The sequence below is a fragment of the Anguilla rostrata genome, chromosome 5 (assembly GCF_018555375.3).
Source record: "Anguilla rostrata isolate EN2019 chromosome 5, ASM1855537v3, whole genome shotgun sequence".
In the NCBI taxonomy this organism is placed as follows: domain Eukaryota; kingdom Metazoa; phylum Chordata; class Actinopteri; order Anguilliformes; family Anguillidae; genus Anguilla; species Anguilla rostrata.
Window position 1 is genome coordinate 16,708,100 of NC_057937.1, and position 23,319 is coordinate 16,731,418.

The window sequence follows — 23,319 nt, forward strand, 5'->3', positions numbered from 1 at the left end:
ACCTGGAGTTAAGAAGCATAGAGGACAGAAGGAACGTAGCAGCAGAGTATCAGGTAAGTGTAAATCTGTGGTTATACAGGGCAGATAACATAGTTCAAAAAACGCAGTGAGTTCTATAGGACAGAAAAGGGATGGGACAACACACTCATTTACTAAATATAAAAACCATTTATTGTCAGGTGAGTAAAATGAATGAACACTGAATGCAAAGTACAGCTTATATAAAAAAGAAGCCGAGGTATCAGCTGTGGATTACAGTCTGGTACTGCCTGGGACGATGATGTCGGAGTGGGCGTGGTTAAAAGAACCTGAGCTTGGGTCACAAGAGATTCAAGTGTCATTAACACAACCTGAGGGTAAAGCCTACAACTCCCATAAACCCACAGAACCACCACTGCAAGCACTCTGTGGGGGAAACTGCAACTCCCACAGTCCTCAGCAACCCATTGTAACACAATGTCCTTTTTTGTTCTACACTGGAGAAAGTTGAAGCGAGATTAATGCCAGGACTTCGTGCCACGTTCCTCTCCCCGTTCAGGTGCCTCCAGTTCAGAGGACACACGGTCATGGCAGCCGAATACGCAAACCAGGACCGAGCGCTTCCGAGCCGGAAACACAAACCGCGACCTGGCAGCCTTCACGGAGCTACCCGCGCGTCCAGCTCGTCATACGCCGATCCTGCCGGGGTCGCCGGCGGCACAGCCAGAGTCGGCGGGCCCTCTTCGGCGCGCCGGGCCGCCCCAGATGGCGCTCAGCTGGTCTCCTTTGATCCGTCTGGGCCGAACAGGTAGCGCGCGGACCAGCGCACAAGGTCATCGGGAACCCTGCAGGGGGCGTGGGAGGGGGGGGCGACGTTAGCGCCCGATAGCGTCAGCTACCGCAACCGCCGCGGCGCGAAGCCTGGGTCACTTCCAACGGCTCGGCTGCACGTTAGCCGCGCGCGTGCGGGCTCACGCAAACGGGTTCAAAAACACGACGAGGTGCCAGTGCGAGATTAAGGCCCCCAGGGCGAATGGTGGAAGTTACCCTGCAGCTCGTTAGCCGTCGCTGCACACACGAGGCGGCACTTACTTGTAGAGGCTCAGTGCCTCGGCGGCTCGCGGAGCTGGCTCGTAGCGGTGAAGGAACGGGGTGCCATCTGGGTGGGACTGCGAGGGAAGGGGGGGGGGGGGAGAACAGAAGGAGTTTTAATCCATCGGCAAGCAGTCAATTCGCGCCAGGCCCGAAACCAAGTCTGCGAGCCCAACGAATTCCTGAGACGGTCTGGAACGACCGAGCCTGCTTTAACTAGCACAGTGAGCCAATCAAAACAGTCAGGTAAAAATCTGAAATCATAAAAACGTGAGTTAATTTAGACATGCATTTATCATACGGTTTATCGTAATTGTTAAATCTGCTGGCTCTTCGACATTCTTATAATTGTTTATAGATTTGGTTTCACCCCAAGGCTGAATCTATAGCTATAGATTCTGAGTGTCACTTCTTAATGGGGGAAAGGGATAGTAAAATATATATTATCAGAAAACGAAGGAGCTCCACCAATATCAGAGTATGTTGGTAACAACCAAAACAGTAACGCTGGTTGTGATTGGTGGACTGGTTGCCCTGGCTACGAGTATCCAGGAAGTAATAGCCACTATCCACCATTCACCACAGGACCAAAGTGACCAATGTACTCAGCGCCTCATGTTTTTTTTTTAACCAGCAAGCTGATGTCATGGCTATCTTCTGTTTTATTTTCCCTGACTGGGTGGCGGGGGGAACAGAAGGACATTTCACCCTCACCGTAATCACACTGCGGATGTCTGCGGCCGAGGTGGGGCCGCCCTCTTCTCCTGTAGCCCCGCCCTCACTCGGGCCGCGGTCCTCCCTATGTCCCGCCGCCTGGGTGTGGTACAGCCAGGACGGGGGGCTGCCGGTTTGAGACCGCTTCCTCTTGGGAGTGCGACCCGCGCGGCTGTCACTGCGCTCCCCCCGCTCCTCCAGGCCGTTGATGGCCGCGGCCGCCACGTCGGCCTCAGTGAAAGCCAGCCGCCGCTTCCTTCTGGCTCTTTCCGGCTCCCCAGTGACGACGCCCTCCTCTTCCTCGCGGATGGGGGGTGCGTGTGGGCCCTGCTGGGGGGTGGCGGGTTTGTCCCAGTAAAAGCCCGAGGAACTTGTGAGGACGGGGGGGCGCACCGGATTGTCCGTAGAGGATGCGAAAGGGTCCAAAAAATAATGGAAGGAGCCATCCCGGACGGGAGAGCAGCCTGAGGCATTGCGGGGGCGGGGCTTCTGGTAAGGGGGCAGGGTTTGGTTATCGGACCCAGTCAAAATCTCTCTGATCAGGGAGGGGGCAGAGGAGCCTGCGGAGGGTTGCATGTCACTATTTGGGTGGGACGGCTCAAGGGGACGGGGCTCCAGTGGGTGGGGCTCGGGGTCGGGGCCCTCCGATTGGTCTTCCGCAGTCACCGGCACGTCCTCGCTGCTCTGGTCTGACCCTGAGAACAGGTCCCAGCTGCCGGATCGCTCCAAGGGCGACGCCCGAGGGCTGGTCGCCGTGGGAACAGCCGCACGGTCCCTGTCCAATGGAAGGAGGAGCGACGGGCTCTGTCCAACCAGGGGCGGGTTATGCATGGGAGACTCCGACAGGGACACTGGGAGTCATGAGGGAAAACACAAATCATTCAGCATTAGTGATAGTAATGATTCATCAATGATCGGTCATTTGCTGTTCAGAATTTCATCGATCAAATTAAAAGATCAAATTGAACAATCTGGGGTCTCAACTGTATCAACGGCTGTTTTGGCTAAATTCAGTTGTAATTTAATTTCTACACAAGGTGGCGCACTGCGACCTGTGTAACAGGGGAAGCAATGTCTGATTTACACAGAACAAGACCACTGAACCGCGAGGTAGGCAAAACAGGAGTCCAATATGGGAACATTTCGCGCATAAAGACGACAGCGTGCGCTGCCATTTTGAAACATAACACCACAACGATACCAACTGTTAATATACCACAGGAAAGGCAAATCAGCCTACAATAGCCTACTAATACGAATCTTTTCTAGGTAAAGTTCATCATTAAGGCTGCTGTGACAGGCTGTGGATCTGTTGTAGCGGGCTAACGCTGTTTCGCCATTCCATTCGGAATAGAGCTTGCCCATTTCCCAAGCATTATTAAAATGTACCCACACGGCCTTCATCGTTTTATTTTTTGTTTCTTTATGCTGTATTTGTTTTTTGCTATGAAAAATAGCTAGGCCGGTGCTCAGATGCGTTTCAAATGTTTCAATAAAGTTTTGACGGGGAAAGCATGCACTATTTCGTTTTCATTGTCATAACCTATAACTACATGTTCTGTTAACGATTAATCGATGACTGTTCATTAAAACAAAATTCCTTTACATTTTCCTCCCTAATCAGCATACAGGTCAAATAAGAAAACATCATTACCCATGCTCACTGCAGCCTTCAGAGGAGCCCCCTGGTTAAACCGGGTGGGGTTTTCGTACCATTGCACTAACATGTAGCTCTAAGGTATATTCAAGAGAACTGAATGCAGTCATCAACAATTTGTCACATTAGCATTAGCAAGGTAGTCTCCAGCACTTCTGTTTATGACCAAAGACTGGAACTAGAGGCAACTTGGAATGTGTTGGTAAGCCTCCACAATCTTGTGGAATCTCAGAATATTCGGAGTAGAGCTCAGGGTACCTTCTAATGAAGACATGCTGAGGTTCTCCACTCTCAGCGCATAGATGTCCCAAGGGTTCGCCGGTCTCTTCTCCTGCTCTCCTGAAGCCATGGGAGAACTCCCATCCTCCCCTGAGTCTGGGAGAGCCCGCCCCTCACGATGTACTGCACACACACACACGCACACACACATACACAGTTAGAGGAACAAAGATTAAATGCATTCAGTCAGATGAGCTTTATTACAATCTCACCGCATAACTGTTTAATGGCCAATTAATGATACGTTTGGCATGCTTTTGGGCAGTTAAAACTGATGACTGAAGTAGTTCTACCTGGACTTGCAGATGTATTATCATCCTGAGGTTCAAGCTCTCCTCCTCTTCCTTCTAAATGCAGTGAAAAGGAGCACTCTGACTAAAGCTTTCAAGTTCCCAGTGTGGAATGCTGAGTGACAAAGCAGCAATCAAAATGGCTTTCAGGTGTACAGTGATATAGTACACACACACGCACGCATGCATGCACGCACACACTTCTCTTCACACTTTGATCAAAGTTAATGTAATCGCCTCAGTCATAGACATGTTAGTTACAATAGAACGGTTTGGATTACAGTCTACATTGGCAGCTACACGTTGTCTATTGTCTATTGTATTACGTTACTGTTGCATTACTGTGGCGTTACCTGGGTGACTCTGCATCAGTTCCAGCTGCTCCGCTGGGATGTAGAAGTGTGACACTGTGAAAGTGTAAGCTTCCTGTCCCTGGAACAGAGAGATGTCGTCTCACATTCAGGTACTATGTCACCCCCCCTTCCCCTTCTCAGAGCGTGCACTAAAACACACTACTATCCTCTCCTTCTGCATAGCACCTAAACCCGACTCCCTCGATACAGGGTTGAATCCAAAAAGGTCTCTGTGTACAGGAGAGCACCCAACCCCACTCTTGGTGTACAGGAGAACACCAAATCCCCCTTTCTGTGTACAGGAGAACCTCCAAGCCCCCTCTCTGCGTACAGGAGAGCACTAGACCCCCCTCTCTGTGTACAGGAGAGCACCAGACCCCCCTCTCTGGTACAGGAGAGCACCAGACCCCCCTCTGCGTACAGGAGAGCACCAGACCCCCCTCTCTGCGTACAGGAGAGCACCAGACCCCCCTCTCTGCGTACAGGAGAGCACCAGACCCCCCTCTCTGCGTACAGGAGAGCACCAGACCCCCCTCTCTGCGTACAGGAGAGCACCAGACCCCCCTCTCTGCGTACAGGAGAGCACCAGACCCCCCTCTCTGTGTACAGGAGAGCACAGACCCCCTCTCTGCGTCAGGAGAGCACCAGACCCCCCTCTCTGCGTACAGAGAGCACCAGACCCCCCTCTCTGCGTACAGGAGAGCACCAGACCCCCTCTCTGCGTACAGGAGAGCACCAGACCCCCCTCTCTGCGTACAGGAGAGCACCAGACCCCCTCTCTGGTACAGGAGAGCACCAGACCCCCCTCTCTGTGTACAGGAGAGACCTTCGTCAGACCCCCCTCTCTGCGTACAGGAGAGCACCAGACCCCCCTCTCTGTGTGTACAGGAGAGCACCAGACCCCCCTCTCTGTGTACAGGAGAGCACCAGACCCCCCTCTCTGCGTACAGGAGAGCACCAGACCCCCCTCTCTGCGTACAGAAGAACCTCCAAACCCCCTCCGTGTGTACAGGAGAACCTCCAAGCCCCCTTTCTGTGTACAGGAGAACCTCCAAGCCCCCTCTGTGTGTACAGAAGAACCTCCAAACCCCCTCCGTGTGTACAGGAGAACCTCCAAACCCCCTCTGAGGGCAGGGTGACACCCAAACCCCCCTGTGTGCAGGAGAACACCCAGAGTAGGGTCAAGCCCAAACGCCTCCTGAGAATGCTGTGAGACTGTCCCATGTCACCAGCGATCATGCTCCCCCTCACCGTGTACCCTCCCCCCCAGCGCCTACCTTGTACCGGCCCCGGTCCGCTCGCCAGCCAGTGGGCAGGTAGGTGGAGCGCGCGGCGGGCGGCGGGTTGGCCCGGGAGGAGGAGGGCCCCGGGAGGGGCGAGGAGGACGAGGGGGGGTGAGGAGGCGACGGCGGAGCCAGCCGGGTCTTCAAGTCAGCCAGGAGGCCGCTCGCATCCTCCTCGTGCCATATCGTGAGGAGATCTGACAGAGACAGCACTGGGCAAACACAAACGCGCACACAGCACGGCACTGAGCGACTGAGGGCGGGTCAAATGAAGAACTACGGACCAGCGCCTCGTTCGCAGGGAAAACACGCGGACCTCAGCGCCACTCACATCAGCCAGAACACAAAGCGTGCACAGTGACGCAAAGTCTTATGTGCGTGATTGACAACCCACCAAGCCAATAAGCTTCATCTTAAGTGCTTAGGGTGTGCAGATTATGAAATTCTGAAACATCTCCAGGAATCTCTTAAGTGAGCTCTAAAACATGAATCTGTGCTGAAGTCTTTAAACCCTGTATGCGGGAGTAGCCAACAGCCAACCACGGTTCTTTGGTCACCTCAACCACAAATCAAACTCAGTACTACTGTGCATTTACACTGAAATGCAAGTTGCAGGTCTCCTCGGAAATGTCTTGGCATATGACGGGAAATAAGACGCCAGTAAGCACAACATTTAAAAATGACAGTATTTGCCATATAAAGCAGAGAAGCAATTCACATATATGGTACAGTCAATGGCATGAAATACTGACGCAAAAATAAAACAGCAATGGAAATGAAACAGACCCAGCTTGAAAATATGCAACTGCTTCATCACAATACATAATTTGGTTTAACGTCCTGTGGCCACATACAAATAACTACCCTTCAGTAAACCACGACCCAGAATGCGTTCTTTTTAACTGTCAGACGGGACAAAGAATGCTTTGAGTACGCAAATATATTTAAATAGGATTATGACAGACTGTAAAGTATCTATGCGCTGGTATCCAAGCAGAACTACAAAGCCCCATTTGTTTACACAATGCTGCAAGTAATTTCCTTTCGCTCTGTAAAAAGTTGCTGTGCTTACTTGACTGTGTGTCTATGGTGGCGGAGGAATTCTCTCCCTGTAGGGACCTGCAAAGGCAGACACATCAACATTGATAGATATGAGAAAATTCCACATGGAGCAAACTGACTTCCAATGTGGTTGCTCTGACAGTGCCAGGCATGTGTAGATATGAATAAAATACAACACCAATTAATAAAATGCAACACCAATACAAATCTACATGTTTAAGTCCAGGGTCCCAGACCTCCAGGTTTCGTAGACCTTCTCTTTGACTGAGGGCAGACTTGTGCTGTAACACAATGGGAACACAGTATTCTTCAATGATTGAGGGACTGTGCGAAGCAGTGTTATCTAACAGCAGCCTGAAACAATAACGATACAACAGTAGGTTGTGGGATCCAAACCCAGCTTAGACACTGCAGTTTCTTTGCACCTGGCAGCATACTCAGAGTGCTCCAACAAAATATCCACCCCCCCCAGCCACAAAGCAGTGTCTCTTACCAGCATGGGACCAAATCGTCAACCGTTGCCCCAAAAGACACAGTGGCCATTTTTTCGACAGTGAAGATGAACCTGCTTTTATTCTGAGGGAGAGAAAAAAAAAGCAATGAAGACACGAATGGACTTCTCGCTAATTTCACAGCAAAGTGAACCGTAATGCATTTCCCCAGGCTGGCCATAAAACAGCTTTAGGGATTTGGCAGTCGAGTTTATTGGACCATTGTAAGATATACTAAAACATCCGACTGGGCCCCTGCTGACGTGAGTGAGTAGTGCCCATAACTACAAACTACCTGCACTGTATCACATGCTATGCAGTCCCCACCGTAAGCACACTCACCAACTCAGCCTCGCACCGGAACTCAAGGTTGTAGACCTGCAGGCACACGGTGCACTGCTTCAGATCGGAGACAACATCCCGCTCCTCCTTTCTGTTGAGACAAAGATGTCTGAACGGATGACCAAAATACACTGCCTCAAAACATCAGCTGGACAGACTGCTTTGTTTTCATTGGTGGGTAAATGATCAGTGTAATGGTACATTAACACCCACATCAGTACTTTCTACTCCAACGGGCTTATCTCACACATCGCGTTCCGGGAGGGGTTAAGGGGCCAACAGCAGCGCCTGGACTTAGAACTGGAACCTGCTTTCTGTGCGCTACTCTTCGCAGTGCCACATGTGCCACCTCTGCCCCCGCGCTAAGTAAATGATACCGACTCCCACTCACTCTTGCATCACCTCCCATGCTTGCTTGGTCAGAACCGCCGGTATGGAGACTTTTTTGTCTGAGAGAAAAAGCAATGCCTCCCCATTCTCCATCAGCGGGTGTGACTCCGGCATCTCTGCAACCTGCAAGGAAGAAGGCACTTAAGAAGGCAGGCTTGGCTCTAAATTTAGCTACACACCACCCAGCCCTGATAAAGCAGGCTCTGTGCAGCGAAAAAGCGATCGGGCACATTAGCTAGTTACCTTTAAAACACAGCATTTCAGCCATTTTGCCTTTCCCTGCTGACCGTAGTTCAGGACCAACGCCTCGATCCATGGTTCTATGTTGAACCTCCTCCTCGGAATCATGGCGTCATCTTTCCGTTTCACCTGAACAGCAATTCAACTTCAAACTGCGTTGACGCATAATTACATAGGATACTGTGAATATCGTATAAACGTAACTAGACTAGGGAATGCGAGTCGTGATTCTTTCGATTTCACTTTAAAATGTACTTTTCGGGTTCGAGAAATATTCCGATTCAAGAAAGGCTCCAACAAAGGGTCACTGTCACAAGAAAAAGTGAAATGACAAACGTAGCGCTTACTTAGCTAACATCGGATTAGCTATGTGTTCAGACAGTCACTCATAGCACTTGTCAAACCTAGCTAGATATGGGTGTGTGAAACTACTTGCAACAAACACAAAATAACAACAAAAAAAAAATCCAGTGGAAAAGCAATGACATATTTCACCCTAAATGCATGCAAATTGGCTTGCTAGCAAAAGTTACTAGGTATCGCAAATACTTTCGCACTTCCTTAATTTGGTTTCTCGCGCTTGTTATGCAGTGCATACGTCTATTCCTACCGTTGGAAACTGGTTCCTGCTACGTCTGTTCCTATTAGCAGACTAACCTATATCCCAACACAATGTGCATGTGAAAGTGACATATAGTGGCAATAGTCCGATTAGTATTTATTATATAAATATTCAGCAAACGTTAAAAAACAAAATTGTGTCTACCTAGGGTAAGAAAACATTCCAATTTCTGGACTGGCACTGGCAGACGAGAGGCCAGCGATTTCTTCGGAAATGTGAAATGGTAACGAGCTCCGTAGTTTGTTTTGAGACACCTGCAGCGAAAACAATCTGGAGAATTAATAGACTGTAAGTACAACACGCTGTATATATTTTAAAACGTTTAATGCATATGTTCATTTTTGTTGCCACTTAATTGAATTACATTTCGAATAGACCACAGCACTTCCACATTGCTATGCACGAACCGGGAACGGCAGTATTCATACACATACAATAAACGAAGTTGCTTGACTGTTTAATTTAAGAAGTGTATACAGATTACATTACATCAAATGGTGTTAGACATAGCAGTCTTATTTCAATTACTCTACTCCCAAGTCCTAGACCAGTTAGTTCAGTTAACCTGCCCCCCTCCTTACATGCAAAAACTAAAACAAAAAACAAAAAAGAAAGGAAGGGGCTTGGGCTGATGCACCTTAATATTCACATTATTTATTCCATTACATTACATTACATGACATTACAGGCATTTAGCAGACGCTCTTATCCAGAGCGACGTACAACAAGTGCATTAGTTCAAGATGCAGAGGTGCAAAAGAAACACTAGAGTGAATGAATTTAGTGGACATTTGGGTCAACAATCCTAACCCTGATGTTTTTGTTTTCTCTGAAACATGTCTAAACAGTTCTATTGAAGATGATTATATTGTGCAAAGGAATATAATGTTTTTAGATTCGGCAGGCTTTAAAAAGGCGGTGGGTACCCACAACAACTTGTAGTAAAAATAACTTGCATGCAACTAAATCACTAAGTGTTTCTGTTCCAAAGCAGTTTGAACTGCTAGTCACTAAAACAGAACTATGTCCTAACGTTAGCCTCTGTGGTAGCAGTCTATCTATCTGATGTGCTCTCCCAGGGTCCTATGTTCCGAGTGTCCTGGGAACATAGGACCATGGGAACATAGATACGCTCCCTTGTGGATCTGTCTAAAGCATTCAATACTGTTGATCAATCCACATTGGTGCGTAGGCTATCCTCTATATCCTCTATCGATTGGATCCAACTGCCTGTAATTGGTTCGAAAACGACCTATCTGACAGGTTTCAATGTATGGCTGCTGATCATGTTCAAACCAACTTTCTCAATATTACTAAAGGTGTACCTCAGTGTTCTATTTTAGGTCCTTTGTTATTTACAATTTATATAAATAATGTTGTTGCTTATGTAAAGAGTTGCAATCTACATCTTTATGCAGATGACACTGTACTTTACAGTTCTGCTTCTACTGCATCCCAAGCTGTTGAAAATCTGCAGCTCAGCTTCAGTGCCTTGCAGAAAGCCCTCTTAGATCTCAAACTAGTTTTAAATTCAGGCAAAACTAAATACATGTTATTTACCAGATCTAAGAGCACAGATTTTACTGAGCTACAGATGTGTACACTCAATAGTGCCCATATTGAGAGTCTCACACTATAAATATCTGGGTGTCTGGATTGATGGAAACCTGACTTTTAAGGCTCATATTGATAAATTAATTTAAAAAAATACGAGTTAGATTTGGTTTCCTTTACAGAAACAAATCTTATTTCTCATTTGAGAGTAGGAGGATTGTTGAGCCAACATTCCTTCCAGTACTTGATTACGGTGATATAATATATAAGCACACTGCTGCTTCCACCTTAAACTCCATCTATCATTCAGCCCTACGTTACATCACTGGAGATAGGTACCGTACTCACCATTGTGTACTATATCTGAAGGTGGGCTGGCTCTCCCTATCTCAGAGAAGAGACCAGCATTGGTTCCTGTTTTTATATAAAGCACTTCTCCAAAAGCTACCTCCTTATATTTGATCTCTTATTGAATGGAGAGTTGGAGCCTATCAGACTCGTTCTCAGGACTGGTTGACTCTCCAGGTGCCACGGGTCTACTCTGAACTGGGTAAAACTGCATTTAGGTATAGTGCTGTGCATGCCTGGAATGAGTTGCAGTGCGCAGTAAAGCTAAACTCTTTGATTACCAGGGGTCAATTCAGGACCCTGATTAAGAAACTGGCTATGTTTGAATGTAAATATTCTGACTGAATTGAACTGTTTTATTGTTTTTATTCAGTTTTATTTATTAATTTTATTTTATTCTATTTTATTATTGATTTATTTATTTTACATATTTTAAAGTTAATTTTCATATATTTATTTTATCTATTGGAACCTTTAGCTTTTGTCTGTTAGACTGTTTTTCTTTTGTCATCAGGGCTCCATTGAAAACGAGACCCAGTGTCTCAATGTGATTTCCCTGTATAAATAAAGGTTTTTAAATTTCTCTTCAAATTCAGAAAGACCATGACGTGATACTATTTTGTTAATTTAATTAAAGATATTTACCCCTAGTAGCTTCAGTCAAGAGACCACGAAAGTAAGGAACACTAAGAAGCACAGACTTCGACAATTTAAATATATTTTTATTAACTGAAAGCATTAACAAGGATTGGCACTTATTGTAGTCTGGTCAAATCAACATGGCCCTGAACATGACACAAATTGATGCAGATTGCAACAGCATAAAGTAAATATTCATCCAAAAATAAAAAATTTTAAAACTGATAGCAAGACTGCAAGGGCATACCAGTAGTAATATAATATATAGTCACATCACAGAAAAGTATTAAGATGTTTTCTTTGTGGAAAAATTGGTCTCTGGTGTAGCAAAACTTAAGACCCAGATCAGCGTTTGTGGCAGGTTTCATCCTACAATGCCACAACCTTTGCTATGACATCAAGGAAATCACACTGCCAACAATAAATTAAATCATTTGTTTTCTCCTAAACAATTCCTAAATAATGCGGTTGCATTAACACGCCACATAACTTGTTCAGACGCTTCAGCAGTTTCAAATTGCCTTTGGGAAAAAGGATGTTACACATTCAACACAAAGTTATTTTAATGGTTTAAAAATACCATCAATAATGTCCTCTCTTCGCACTACTCTGTCCAACTCTTCTGGTGGACCTCTTACTCCAGTGAACCACTTGAACCACAGTCAGGATTTGGAAAATTCTGACCTGGGGGGAAGGGTGTAATGCTGTACCAGTCACTCAGGTCATGTGACTTGCAGTGTGTAGGTTACTTACAAGGCAAAGGATTATCAACAGAATTAATCACACACACAAAAAAATACACCTTTCATCTGTGCAGCAGTAGACATAATGGTCTGATGTTAAATAAAACTTTAAAAAGTAAACTGAGAACTACTAAGCCATTTCAAATTATTCAGGGTTGGACTTTAACCACATCTTCGCAAGCCATACAGAAGATTTTCAACATTCAGCACACTGTGCATGTAGTTACGGGCAGCCAATATCATTCCTTTTCAAAACTAAATAATTCCTACATTTATTACACTTTCTCTGTTCTCTTTGGTTAAGGTTTTAGAAATGCACAAATTTGAACAATAACAAAAAAAAAAAACAAATCCACATTCGTAATTGGAAAGTTTAAGTTATGTAATTTCATGAATAACACACATTTCAAGGATTACAACAAATGTAACAGATATCAGTAACAAAAATGGTACAATCTGGAAAATTATAACTATGAAATAGAAAAGCAATAAGTTAGATTGAAAAATAGAAAGGTTATAAGTAGCTAAATACACATCCTGACATTGTTCTGAAGTTCACAAGATTAATATGAAGTACAAGTGTTCTGGAACAAACAAAAAGGGAGTGGATTAAAAGATGTCCTTGCAGCAAAAAAAATAACATCAAAGTTCCGTTCCCTTGCGCAAGTCAGTGCTCCAAAAACGCTGTTCCGGGATCAGCTATCCCAAGTCTTAACAGCTTTTTGGGGAGAAAAGCTATCAAAGCTCATTGCATAGGGGCACAAACTATCTACACCCACTTGGTCAAGAAGTCACTGAGAGACAGAGAAGAGAAACTGGAAAGTTATTACAATCTCCTCCAGACTGCAGTATGAGCTGGCGCTGGATTGGACCGACGTGAGGGCGGCTTGACTCTGATTGGTTCAAGTGTGATACAGAGAGTCTCGTCCAAATAAAAGCAGGTATTTTGTATGAGGAAAAAAATCAATGTGCCGATCCATTAGAACTCAGTCAGAAAGTTGCATCACATATTTATGAAGTCGCCCTCCACCAGCCAAACATGCTAGACTGACTGGTCACTCCACAACAAGTTGCAAACGGGCTCCTGAGTCTGTAAAAAGCGTTTCCGACACGGGGGATGTCTGTATAGCACGTAGACCAGTGACTGTCTTTGACAGGCAAATTTGCATTTTAAATTGAAGCAGTTAATGAGCGTTACTTTATGTGTGGCCCACTGATTGCTCTCAGCTGGTCTGGGTGTGTGATGAGTTTCTGTCTTACATAGGAACAAAGCCAGAACTGCGAAGCAGGCAGTTGGTTCTGTTTTCTGGACTATGACAGAGGTAAAGAGGGGAGACTGGAGGGGAGGGGGGCTTCAAAACAGCTCTCAGTAAAGCTTAAGCCCCCCGGCTGCTCAGAGAGGAGGGGGGGAATGCGACCCCTTGAGAGAAAGACGTGGCCGGACTTTGAGGGGTAAGGCCTCGGTGCGGGCAGGTGTACGTCTGCATCACGTCCCCCTGCGGCGGGGCGCTTGCCGTATCCCGTTGCCCGCGGCAACAGCGATGGAGACAGCCGTCCTCCTAGATGCTATAGGGTGGCCAGGACCCTTAAGAAGGAGATGACCAGGACGCAGAAGGACTGCCCCACTCCGAACACCAAGGCCTCCAGGGGGATCATCTTCTTCCCCGCTGCTTTGTACACCCCCGCTATTGCTGCGCCTGGTGGGTGCAAAAAACAAAAGGGATTGAGGCAGAGAATGGCACTTCTGACTGGCACAAACAAGCCACACCAATATTCCAACACATTTTATTTATCAATCCAACATTATTATTATCATTATCTAAGTACAAAGGCGAGCAACTAAACTTGTCAATGCATGGAATAGCCGCAAGTAAAAATGCAGGGAAGGCAGAGACCCTTGTGTGGTTCATTTCCAAACTTGATGCAGTCCTGGGTGCTCTACTTTGTAGGTAAATGGTGAGTCTAGATGGGCTGTACAGCCTGTTATCATCATCATGTGTTCTTATGTTCTTGGTGGAAAGACTGGGATTAGTGGTGTAGAAGCAACAGAGTGCAAAACCTGGGATTAAGATGTGAGATCACGAATATGTCATTAGAATGTTCTTAACTGAACATTCCAATGCTGATATAACAATCACAACTGGTAATTGAGAGCAGTGGAGTTCTGGGGGGGGGGGGGGGCCCATTCCAAAAAACCTACTCTTCAAAGGGTTAAAAGCAAAAGGCTGGAGGACTGGGATTAAGCAGTGCAGTCTAAGGACAGGCAGAGTGGAATCGGGGCGTGGAGTCTCGGGGGTACTCACTGGTGAGGACGCCTCCGCAGAGAGGGCCCAAAATGCTCATCAGCAGGATGGCGATGGGCATGAAGCGTGCCATCTTGTGCCGCCGCAGCGTGGCCAGGGCCAGGAGGGCGGCGGGCAGGTGGAACACCAGAGAGGAGACGACCGCCCACAGGAACACGCCGTACCACATCTCTGAATGAAGGAGGGTCATAAATAAGTGATGGCCTGAATCACAATACAGTGCCCTTTCCGAATGCTCGGGTAGAACAAATACCCTACTAATGGCTGGTGTTGCATGTCCCCGCTAAAGCTCAAGCAGCACTGCGAAGTTAAGCTTCAGTGCGTAAGTAGGAGTCGCATACCTTCACTTACTAGATCCTTGCTGTAGCTTGCATGTAAATATGGATGAAAATATGTCGTAATATGCACAAACCGATCGTGCAATTTTAGGTTTGACTTTGAAACATGCTTGTTTCACGCCACCACTTGTAGGAGAGTCCAGTGAATACCTTGAGTCCACTGGAGGTATACACCCCATGGTGATGACCTTAAATTCTACCCTTGTGAGTCGGAGAAATAATCCGGGATGCTGAGAATAATTATGGCATTTATGTAAGCAAGCTTCCCTGTTTTACAGTCTTACACGTGAAACCAGAAGCAAATCTGATCCGTAGTAAACACCCGCAATCCACACAGCCCCACCCCCCGCTCTGCTCTCTTCCACAAACACCACACACACCAAATAACAGTTGCAGAAGTTAATGTTGCATGTGAAACAGTTACACTGCTCTATTGCCAGTGGTACAATGTTTCCATTTAATATTAAGTCTTAGATATACCTACAATGGTAAAAACTTGACAGTTAGCCCTTTAGCAAAAAACAGTTCATATTCATATTAGCTCGGTACGATTAAACGCCATTATGACGTAACGTAACATCGTAGATTTAGCTAGCTACTAACGTTAAATCTAACCAGGAACTACTAGCTCGTTCACGTTAACATTTTGCTTAGCTAGCTATCTAGCGAGTTATCATTAGCGTAGCCGGGCAAACAGCCTCGCGGCTGTCAATATTAAATCTAATAAGGTAATTTGAAAAACACAGTGCTTACCTAGCGAATGGCATTTATAGTTAGGCAACGTGGTTAACCAAAACTCTAGTTCATGAAACACATTAGTCTAGCCAAGTTATAGCTAACGTTGAGGATCAATCTTACCTGAGAACTCGGTCAGCGCTGTAACGTTACCGTGTTCTTTCGGCAAATTCAAGCTGAGGATTTGCTGAACAAACCCCATTTCACTGTATCCGCCCTGGATTTCTGAGACATTAACTATAGACCAAGCCTGGCGCAGAACGCGGATACGCAAACAACACCATTAGAAAACTGACATTTGCTCCGTGTTAGTATCTGACGTTCCCACTCTTCCTGGACGTGGTCCGCGGACGTACTCCATAAACAAAAACTTGAATGTTACGTCACGTCGTCGCGCTGCGTAACCGACAGTAACCTCATTTCAATAAAATGTTTTGATTGGCGTAAACACTTGATCTTACATATTTGAGCCAATCAGAGTACGGCGGGGTGGAAATCAAGATTTTCGGTTTAAACAAGATATACAACTACCTGTTTATATTAAAACATGTATTCACATTTACTGGAATTGATGAAACTATACGCTGAGATTCTGTAAATTGTGTAATATCTATTGAGGTAAGTATCTATACAAAAACTTCGCTTCTTTGGGCTGCATTTACTCTTCTTCCAAAGAAACGACGTTCTGTTCTGAACCTTGGCGAAGTTTCCTTTGGACCTATGAGCTTTCCGTAGTTACAAGGGTCCGCATTGTATGCGCATGTGGGCCTCCGGGAACATCTCGTCATTTTCTGTGTTTATTATTGTTTCAGCCGACAGAATCAACTGCAGATAGAAAAATGAACTACTCGGATTACGATTCAGATGATTATTCTTCAAATGAAGATGAGGACTATGTTCCTTCCGGTAAGGTTTGCTACTTAGCTAAAAAGTGTGTTCAGTTGTGGGAAGTGTTTATTAGTGGGCTAGCTAGGTTAGCCTATATCATTATGCATTGTCGGCAAATAGGATGGACAATTTATCAAGCTATCTATAGAGATTCTGTATGCCTTGGTGTCAGATAAATAGATTGTGAACTAAATCCTCAGTATACTATTTCTGTGTATAAACCAGCAAGTTAGTAACACCAGGAAGTTAAGATATCTTGCCTCACTCGCTGTTAAATGTAAGGTATTATGAATCACCGGCATTGGTATTGCAGATGATGGTAGTTTCAACCGCATCCGTGCAATTGTGGAATATGGCTAGCTAACTGATGCTTGGTCTGTTGCTGCGTTTTATTGACAGATGACAATCTGAGCGAAGATGACTTGAACGAGTGCGAAAAGGAAGAGGGGTTTGACGCAGAAGACAGCGGTAAGCAACAGTCTGTAGATGTAAAGACAACAAAGAAGAAGAAGAAGCAGAGCGCTAAAGGCATTGGGGTGAGGTGAGAGTTTACGTTGCGCTGAAACCATTCACAGCATAGGCTAAACAAAATTAGATACTGGCTAAGTGTCAGTAAAGGCTACCCCGAGGAGTACTAATGTGGGAACCGGCCTTTAACCACACTTTTGTGGCTTAAGTTCTCATATAATTGTGGAATCTATATAACTGTAATGTTCACACACATGGCTATATAACTGTGTTTACTTTCTCTCTCCCTGTGGATATCATTTGTAATATTATGCCATGGATTTGAGAACATAATGTAGAACGCTGTGCCCCTTTGATCTATGATTCTGCACCAAGCAGGCATGCAGGCGAACCTTGTTAATTTCCAATCTAAGTAAATTTTGATAGCCTACTTTTATTATTCTCTCTAGTTGTGTTTGGCTGAACATTTATCCCGGTGAAATTTGCCAGTATTTCCAGAAAATGTCAAATTAATTTCAAGGTTCGCTCGGATACACGTTGCATTTCATTTTCATGCTAAAATGTGTCTCTTTCTATGGACAGCTTCAGGGTCACTCTTAAATTGACCTTTAAGCTGTTTCTTTCACCGCAGGAAGAGGAAGAAAGGAGGGCTTAAGCTGGAGACTGAAGAAGAGGATGGTGGTACGCGGCAAGAGGAGGCCACTCAAGAGAAGCCAGAGGGAGAGGATGGTGAGGATGACGAGGGACCCCCTGGTCCTCCGAAGGAAATGGACAAGAAGAAGGCGGACGACCTGTGGGCGAGTTTCCTGAGTGACGTCGGTCCCAGGCCCAAACTGTCCACCCCGGAGTCAGAATCGGCGCCGAGTGGAAAGAGCCCGCAGGTACTGCAGCTTCACTTAGAGCAGGCCTGCACAGCTCCATTCATGGAGAGCTGCTTTGTGTGCTGGTTCTGCTCAAGTCAGATATTCTGGCTTCATTTTTTGAGCAGCTGTACACATCAGTGCTGGTTCATTCCTATATCAATGTATGAAATTAAACTATCGAAACTCACACACGTGCTTATGCCTCAAAGATTAAGTGATCATTTTATTTTGTGTGGCAGGAAACTTTTTTGACTCGTCTGCGTTCCAGTGAAGTACCGATGAAGACCTGCTTCCTTTATTGTTTATTGTACCAGATTGACATAACTAATTTGCAACAAAAAAAATAGGTTGTTGTGGCTGCTTGTTGGTCACAGTGCGCTTTCATTGGTCGTTTGTTGTTGTTTGCCTTTTTCCCCCCCGAGTGACATTTCCTTTCTTTCTTCACACTTTTCTCTTTTCATCACTTTGGTACAGGTTAATGCTCCTCTGATCTGTCAATAAGAGTTTGTCCCAGAACTCAGCAGTTTTGTAGAACTTTAACCTGGCAATTCTGTTCCTGAGGCTTACCAGTGGTTTGCATCTTGCAGTGAACTCTCTGAGGTTACGCTGGTGTGGACTTCTCTTTATTTTAGTCTTTGACACATCTGTGCCTACATCCTGGAGAGTATTCTTGATCTGCATCTGCATGTGACTTAACACAGCCATTGTCAGGGTGTAGATCCAAAAATCTTCTGAAAATGTGATTTTTCCTGCTTGGTACATATTGTAAACCTTCTGTTTTGACAATCTGGTGAAATTATAAAAAGTTCTTATTTTCTCAGGAGAGGCATGAGTCTTCAGTCTAGTTAACTGCTTCAAACACTATACAGTGAGGTCTGCATGAAGGATAATTAATTATACTTACAAGACTTTAGTCTGGTGTTTGAACTAGACTTACCCCTCTTCATTTTGCCCGCAGACTTCCAAGCTGTTTATTGTGACTGAGCGAAAAAATACCGTGCATTACGTTTAAACTGACCCGATAATCCAATTTCCCTCGTGGTGTCCCATTCTATTCAGTTCCAGTGCTACGTGTCATCTCAATATAGTTCCATCATGTGAAATCATATGAAATGCTGTTAAAGCTGCAGGGATGAGTTAAACAAGAGTGGATCTGGTCATGGTTGGTTAACTAGGCCTTTCTGGCGTCCACAGACTTCAGACCCGGATAAAAAGACTGATACACCCTCACAGCCCCAAGAACTGAAGCCCAAGGCCAAAGAGCCCTCCAAGATCACAATAACAAAGGTTTTTGACTTCGCTGGAGAAGAAGTTAGGTAAGTCAACATTCTGCACTTCCACTTCATTGGCATGATGTCAGTTTGCATGTAGTTGTTGTTGTCTTCCACCAGGGGGCACCGCAAGTCCATGCTATGAGTGAGAAAGAGAATGCCTAGTCTGTGTTCCAACCTCATTAATCATATTTGACCTGTTGTGCTCTCACAACTGCAAGGTTTACCACAGCTTTGACCGATTTCCCATGCGCAGAAAATTTGGGGGCTGGGATTACTTTAATGTGAATCTTCTCAAAGTTTTCTGGCTTGTTGTATAAAAGGAATAATGGCTGGGGTTGATTAGGGTTGCGGATGAAGACAGGAGTGGTTCTGATTACAACCAAAGTCACATCACTGCTGTCAGTGCAAAACAGCCTCTTTGGATTTTCTATAATTGCAGGCGCTAACCTACGAACCTCACCCCCCCCTTTCCCAAAACACACACACACACACTTTTGGTCCGGCTCTTTAGATATTTGACTTCTATTCTTGTGAAAAAAGAGAGTGGGAGAGAGAGAACGTGTGTGTGTGTGTCTGTGCGTGTGTGTGTCCATTTTCATTACAATTAACATTCACGTAGAGAAGAAAGAGGCCTTTGTCTGAGATATTTGGCACTTAGCATTGGAACGGCTGCGATATCGGCGTGTGCTGCATTATCGATCACGGACGTGTCTGTCAGAGTCAGAGTGGGGTGGGGGGGGGGGGGAGGTGGGGGGGGGGGTTGCGTGTAGTTCAGATGGGCAAAGGGCAGAGAAATGGGAGGGCCGGACAGAGGGAGAGAGAGAGAGAGAGAGAGAGGGCGGGGTGAGAGAGAGAACAGCAGGGAGGTTTATTACAGGGTGTTGATGTCCAGTATTCTGAAAAGGAGGTGTTTGGGGGTATTGTGTGAATGCCAGCTCCAGTCTACACACTCTGAAGGTGACTGGGTTTGAGGCCTCAAAGCTAGGCTGAGGGGGAAAAAGGCAATTCTCAGCTTTATTGGTGCGCAAACAGTGACCGGCATCGAGGGTGGGGCAGTTACACGGCTTTAAAACGGCCGGGGCGTGTTTTTGGAGTGTAATTGTGGACGGAGATTGTGCAGTACTCACACGCACACACACACACACACACACACACACAGCTATGCCTCACCACTCTGTGACATTTCTGGTCCGGGTGTTCCCTCACATTTTCTCCCAGCCCCAGGGGCCTCCAGAGTTCAGAGGTCACATCAAAACCATTTGCCGTGATTGGTCCATCGATCAGGCCCGAGACTAAGCAGCTCAGAGTTGAACATTGCTCCGTTGTGTTCAATACATGACATTCCTCCCACTGTTACTGTTACGGTGTGTGTGTGTGTGTGTGTGTGTGTGCAGCAGTGAGGTCATGTACAATACAGGGCAATGACATCAGTGGTGTAATGCCAGCTGTGTGCCAGTGTGGTCCACCGGGACCACGCCCGTCCCAGGTTTGCCCGGTCGCTAATGGGCTCGTGGCATCGATTCTCTCTCCAGTGACATCATGCAAACGACGCAACCCGAGAACTTCCTTCCTTGCCTAAAAGTATGCTGGAATCCGGGATTCTGAGGTTCTGGATGGCCGGTATTCCTGTCACCGTTTAGATATTGGGTTCCTTGTTGCAAGGTCACGGCAAAGGGGAGGAGTGCTGTCTTTTGGCCCTTGACCCCCCGACCTCTGACCTATTCCTGCTATATGTGTGCTCTTCTCTCAGAGTGACCAAGGAGGTGGAGGCGGACTCCAAAGAGGCCAAGAGCTTCCTGAAGATCCAGGAGAGTGAGACGATGAAGGAGCCTTCGCCGAGCCAGCCGCTCGACCCCGGACCCAGGTACCCGAGCTCAGAGAGGTCTACAACCACCCCCCCCCCCCCTCCAAGACCAGCCTTAGCTGCAGGCCTGCTGCCACACACAGTGTTCCCAAAATCCCTCGAAAAAAACAAGCGCATTTATCCTGTGCGGAGTACCATAACCACAAAAAGTTCCTTTACAATTACTCCTAGCAAGGTGGCTAGGTAGGGTTAGCGCTAAAAAAATAACAGCATTTTACCTCCCATGCCGTCCATCAGATACTCACGCTGTTGGCCCTATTTGCTGTAATCTCTTCATCGAGGTTTCTCCATAATGGTAATTACAGAAGCACACAAGCAGGGGCTGGAGTTTCTCACTGCATCGGAAGCTAGAGGGAGACCGCCCAGGTTTCCAGAGCCAACGCAAATGGGCGAAAGTGTGAGCGGCCATTTTACATGGCTCAGTGCTGGCGAGGTGCAGGCTAAATATGCTAACGTGCGGCCCGTGCGGACAGGCTGTTTGTGCTGCGCGTGTGTCGGAGTGTTAGTGTGCATATCGTGTCTGTGTGTGCGTACGGGGGGAGAGTGTTTGAAGGGTTTGGTGGGTAGTCTAGTCAGGCTGCCTCGCGTATTGATTTCCAGCAGCCATGACAGCAGGTCTTTGATCCTCTCAAACCGCTCGGTCTTGTGAAGTGCCGAAGATTAGTGATGCGGGTATGTGTGTGTGTGTGTGTGTTGTGTGTGTGTGTATTGTGTGTGTGTGTGTGCGTGTTTGTGTGTTGTGTGTGTCGTGTGTTGTGTGTGTGTGTGTGTGTGTGTGTGTGTGTGTGTGTTAGTGTGTGTGTGTGTGTGTGCGTGTGTGTATATGTGTATATGTGTGTGTGTGTGTGTGCACGTGTGTGTATGTGTGTGCATGCACATGTGCGTGTGTGTGTGTGGGTTTGAGAATTAGAGTGTACATGTGTTTGGGTGAGAGTGTATGGTTGCCTGTGTTTTCATTAACTTGTGTTTGTGTGTGTGTGTGTATTTGAGTGTGTTTGTGTGTGCGTGTGTATTTGAGTGTGTTTGTGTTTGTGAGTGTGTATTTGAGTGTGTGTGTGTGTGCGTATGTATTTGAGTGTGTGTGTGTGCGTGTGTGTATGTATGTGTGTGTGTGTGTGTGTGTGTGCATGCGTATGTGTCTCTGTCTTTCTGCATGCGTGTGAGTGTGTGCGCACATGTGTGAGGGAGGCGCGGGGTGATAATGCTGATTGATGTCGGAGCAGAGCCGCGTTTGAGCGAGAGATTAATTTCATTCGCTTCCGGGACCCAGCTGTTGTTTTGCTGTATGACAGAAAATTGGGTATCGAATGAAGGATCAATATTGGCTCGGTGTGTTTAATACAGTCTTTCCCACCCCCCCTCTCCCCCTCCGAGAGTCCTGCAACTCCCACGCAGTGACTCGCGTCACATGATCTCGGTGGACGCTACGCGTGTTTGTGCGTGTAGCCTCCCTCCCTTATTCACTTTGTTACTTTCTAACCTACTTCTTGTGAAACACTTTGTAAACTTTGTTTTATATATACAATAAATATAAATAAATTACAAATCAATTATTTATAAATCAAAGTATAATAATAATAATAATAATAATAATAATAATATCTGTTTTATATATAAAATAAATATAAATAAATTATAACTCAATTATTTATAAATCAAAGTATAAATAAATAATAATAACATCTGTTTCATATATAAGATAAATACAAATAATTTATAACTCATTTATAAATCAAAATATAAATAAATAAATAATAATAATAATAATAATTATTATTATTATTAATATATCTACGTATGAACAGCACTGTCTGTGCAGCCAAGCTTAAAACATGGCAAGGTGCTGAAGGTGGCCATGGCGATGGCAAATACAGTGACAATGACAATGATGATGACAGTGCTAGCGGTAATGCTGTTTGTGGTGATGCCTAATGAGGTGATGTTAATGGTTTAATGGTGGCGATGACAATGAGGACTGTGGCGTTGTCGGTTCACTGGTTTATGAGGCCTTGTGTTTCGGCGTGCGTGGAGACAGGCGACCCCGGTCCGGGTCCCTGGGCGGTGGGTAACGATGTGATGATGTGCGCGATGTCGCGAGGGGCCTGTGGCTTTGTTCGGTTGTGTTCGGCTAGCTTTCGTGTGAAAGGACATGGCGATGTGGTTGGGATGTAGTTACAGATTGTGGCTTTTTTCGCTGTGACATTTTGTGCTTCATGTAAAATTTGTTGCCTGCTTGTACAGTAATAGAACTGCAAGCATGTGTATGTGTTATTGCACTGCTTGCCTTTTTGTGGGCAATTGTGTTTGTGTTATGTGTGATTTTGTTTGTGTTTTGTGTGTGTGATTGTGTTGTAAATATTGTAAATGCTGTTTGGTATTGTGTTAGCCATGTGGTTGCGTGTATACTATGTGGTAGTGTGTACACTATTTGGTGGTAGTGTGTATACTATATGTTAGTGTGTATGCTATGTGGCAGTGTGTACACTATTTGAAGGTGTGTGAGCTATA

At 45.9% G+C, this 23,319-nt stretch overlaps 3 protein-coding genes across 4 annotated transcripts in view; 1 reads left to right on the forward strand and 2 right to left on the reverse strand.

Annotated features, from left to right (window-relative positions):
- Positions 1-148: 148 nt before the first annotated feature.
- On the reverse strand, positions 149-8,814 carry acd (ACD shelterin complex subunit and telomerase recruitment factor). Its single transcript, XM_064335407.1, has 14 exons — positions 8,783-8,814; positions 8,176-8,301; positions 7,934-8,055; positions 7,543-7,633; positions 7,203-7,285; positions 6,922-6,990; positions 6,720-6,766; positions 5,642-5,859; positions 4,365-4,443; positions 4,015-4,068; positions 3,701-3,844; positions 1,786-2,636; positions 1,072-1,148; positions 149-824 (listed from the first exon to the last, which is right to left on the reverse strand). The coding sequence occupies exons 2-14, from the start codon at positions 8,278-8,280 to the stop codon at positions 752-754; spliced, it is 2,013 nt and encodes a 670-aa protein (XP_064191477.1). The 5' UTR covers positions 8,281-8,301; positions 8,783-8,814; the 3' UTR covers positions 149-751.
- Positions 8,815-11,397: 2,583 nt separating this feature from the next.
- Positions 11,398-15,820, reverse strand: tmem170a (transmembrane protein 170A). Its single transcript, XM_064335411.1, has 3 exons — positions 15,578-15,820; positions 14,382-14,552; positions 11,398-13,775 (listed from the first exon to the last, which is right to left on the reverse strand). Exons 1-3 carry the CDS (start codon positions 15,654-15,656, stop codon positions 13,645-13,647), a joined length of 381 nt encoding a protein of 126 aa, XP_064191481.1. The 5' UTR covers positions 15,657-15,820; the 3' UTR covers positions 11,398-13,644.
- A 144-nt stretch (positions 15,821-15,964) lies between these two features.
- The window catches only part of cfdp1 (craniofacial development protein 1), a 53,298-nt gene continuing 45,943 nt past the window's right edge, over positions 15,965-23,319 (forward strand). The window contains exons 1-6 of one of the 2 annotated variants that reach the window (XM_064335410.1): positions 15,965-16,072; positions 16,267-16,360; positions 16,742-16,883; positions 17,442-17,691; positions 18,868-18,989; positions 20,698-20,811. In XM_064335410.1, the coding sequence (XP_064191480.1) occupies positions 16,294-16,360; positions 16,742-16,883; positions 17,442-17,691; positions 18,868-18,989; positions 20,698-20,811 (695 nt within the window). In that variant the 5' untranslated portion in view covers positions 15,965-16,072; positions 16,267-16,293. Of the gene's footprint in view, positions 16,073-16,187; positions 16,361-16,741; positions 16,884-17,441; positions 17,692-18,867; positions 18,990-20,697; positions 20,812-23,319 lie in introns of those variants that run through there. The other variant, XM_064335409.1, reaches the window with a different exon arrangement.

Bases quoted from the DNA above. Each gene is read 5' to 3' on its own strand.
- acd (XM_064335407.1), bottom strand. From the start codon at position 8,280: ATGATTCCGAGGAGGAGGTTCAACATAGAACCATGGATCGAGGCGTTG. The intron at 5,860-6,719 runs GTAAGCACAGCA...GTGTTTGCCCAG, and splicing joins CACCATAGACACACAGTCAA to TGCTGTCTCTGTCAGATCTC. The intron at 825-1,071 runs GTAAGTGCCGCC...CGCCCCCTGCAG, and splicing joins GAGGCACTGAGCCTCTACAA to GGTTCCCGATGACCTTGTGC.
- tmem170a (XM_064335411.1), bottom strand. From the start codon at position 15,656: ATGGGGTTTGTTCAGCAAATCCTCAGCTTGAATTTGCCGAAAGAACAC. The intron at 14,553-15,577 runs GTAAGATTGATC...TCCTTCATTCAG, and splicing joins AGCGCTGACCGAGTTCTCAG to AGATGTGGTACGGCGTGTTC. The intron at 13,776-14,381 runs GTGAGTACCCCC...TGCACCCACCAG, and splicing joins CTGCGGAGGCGTCCTCACCA to GCGCAGCAATAGCGGGGGTG.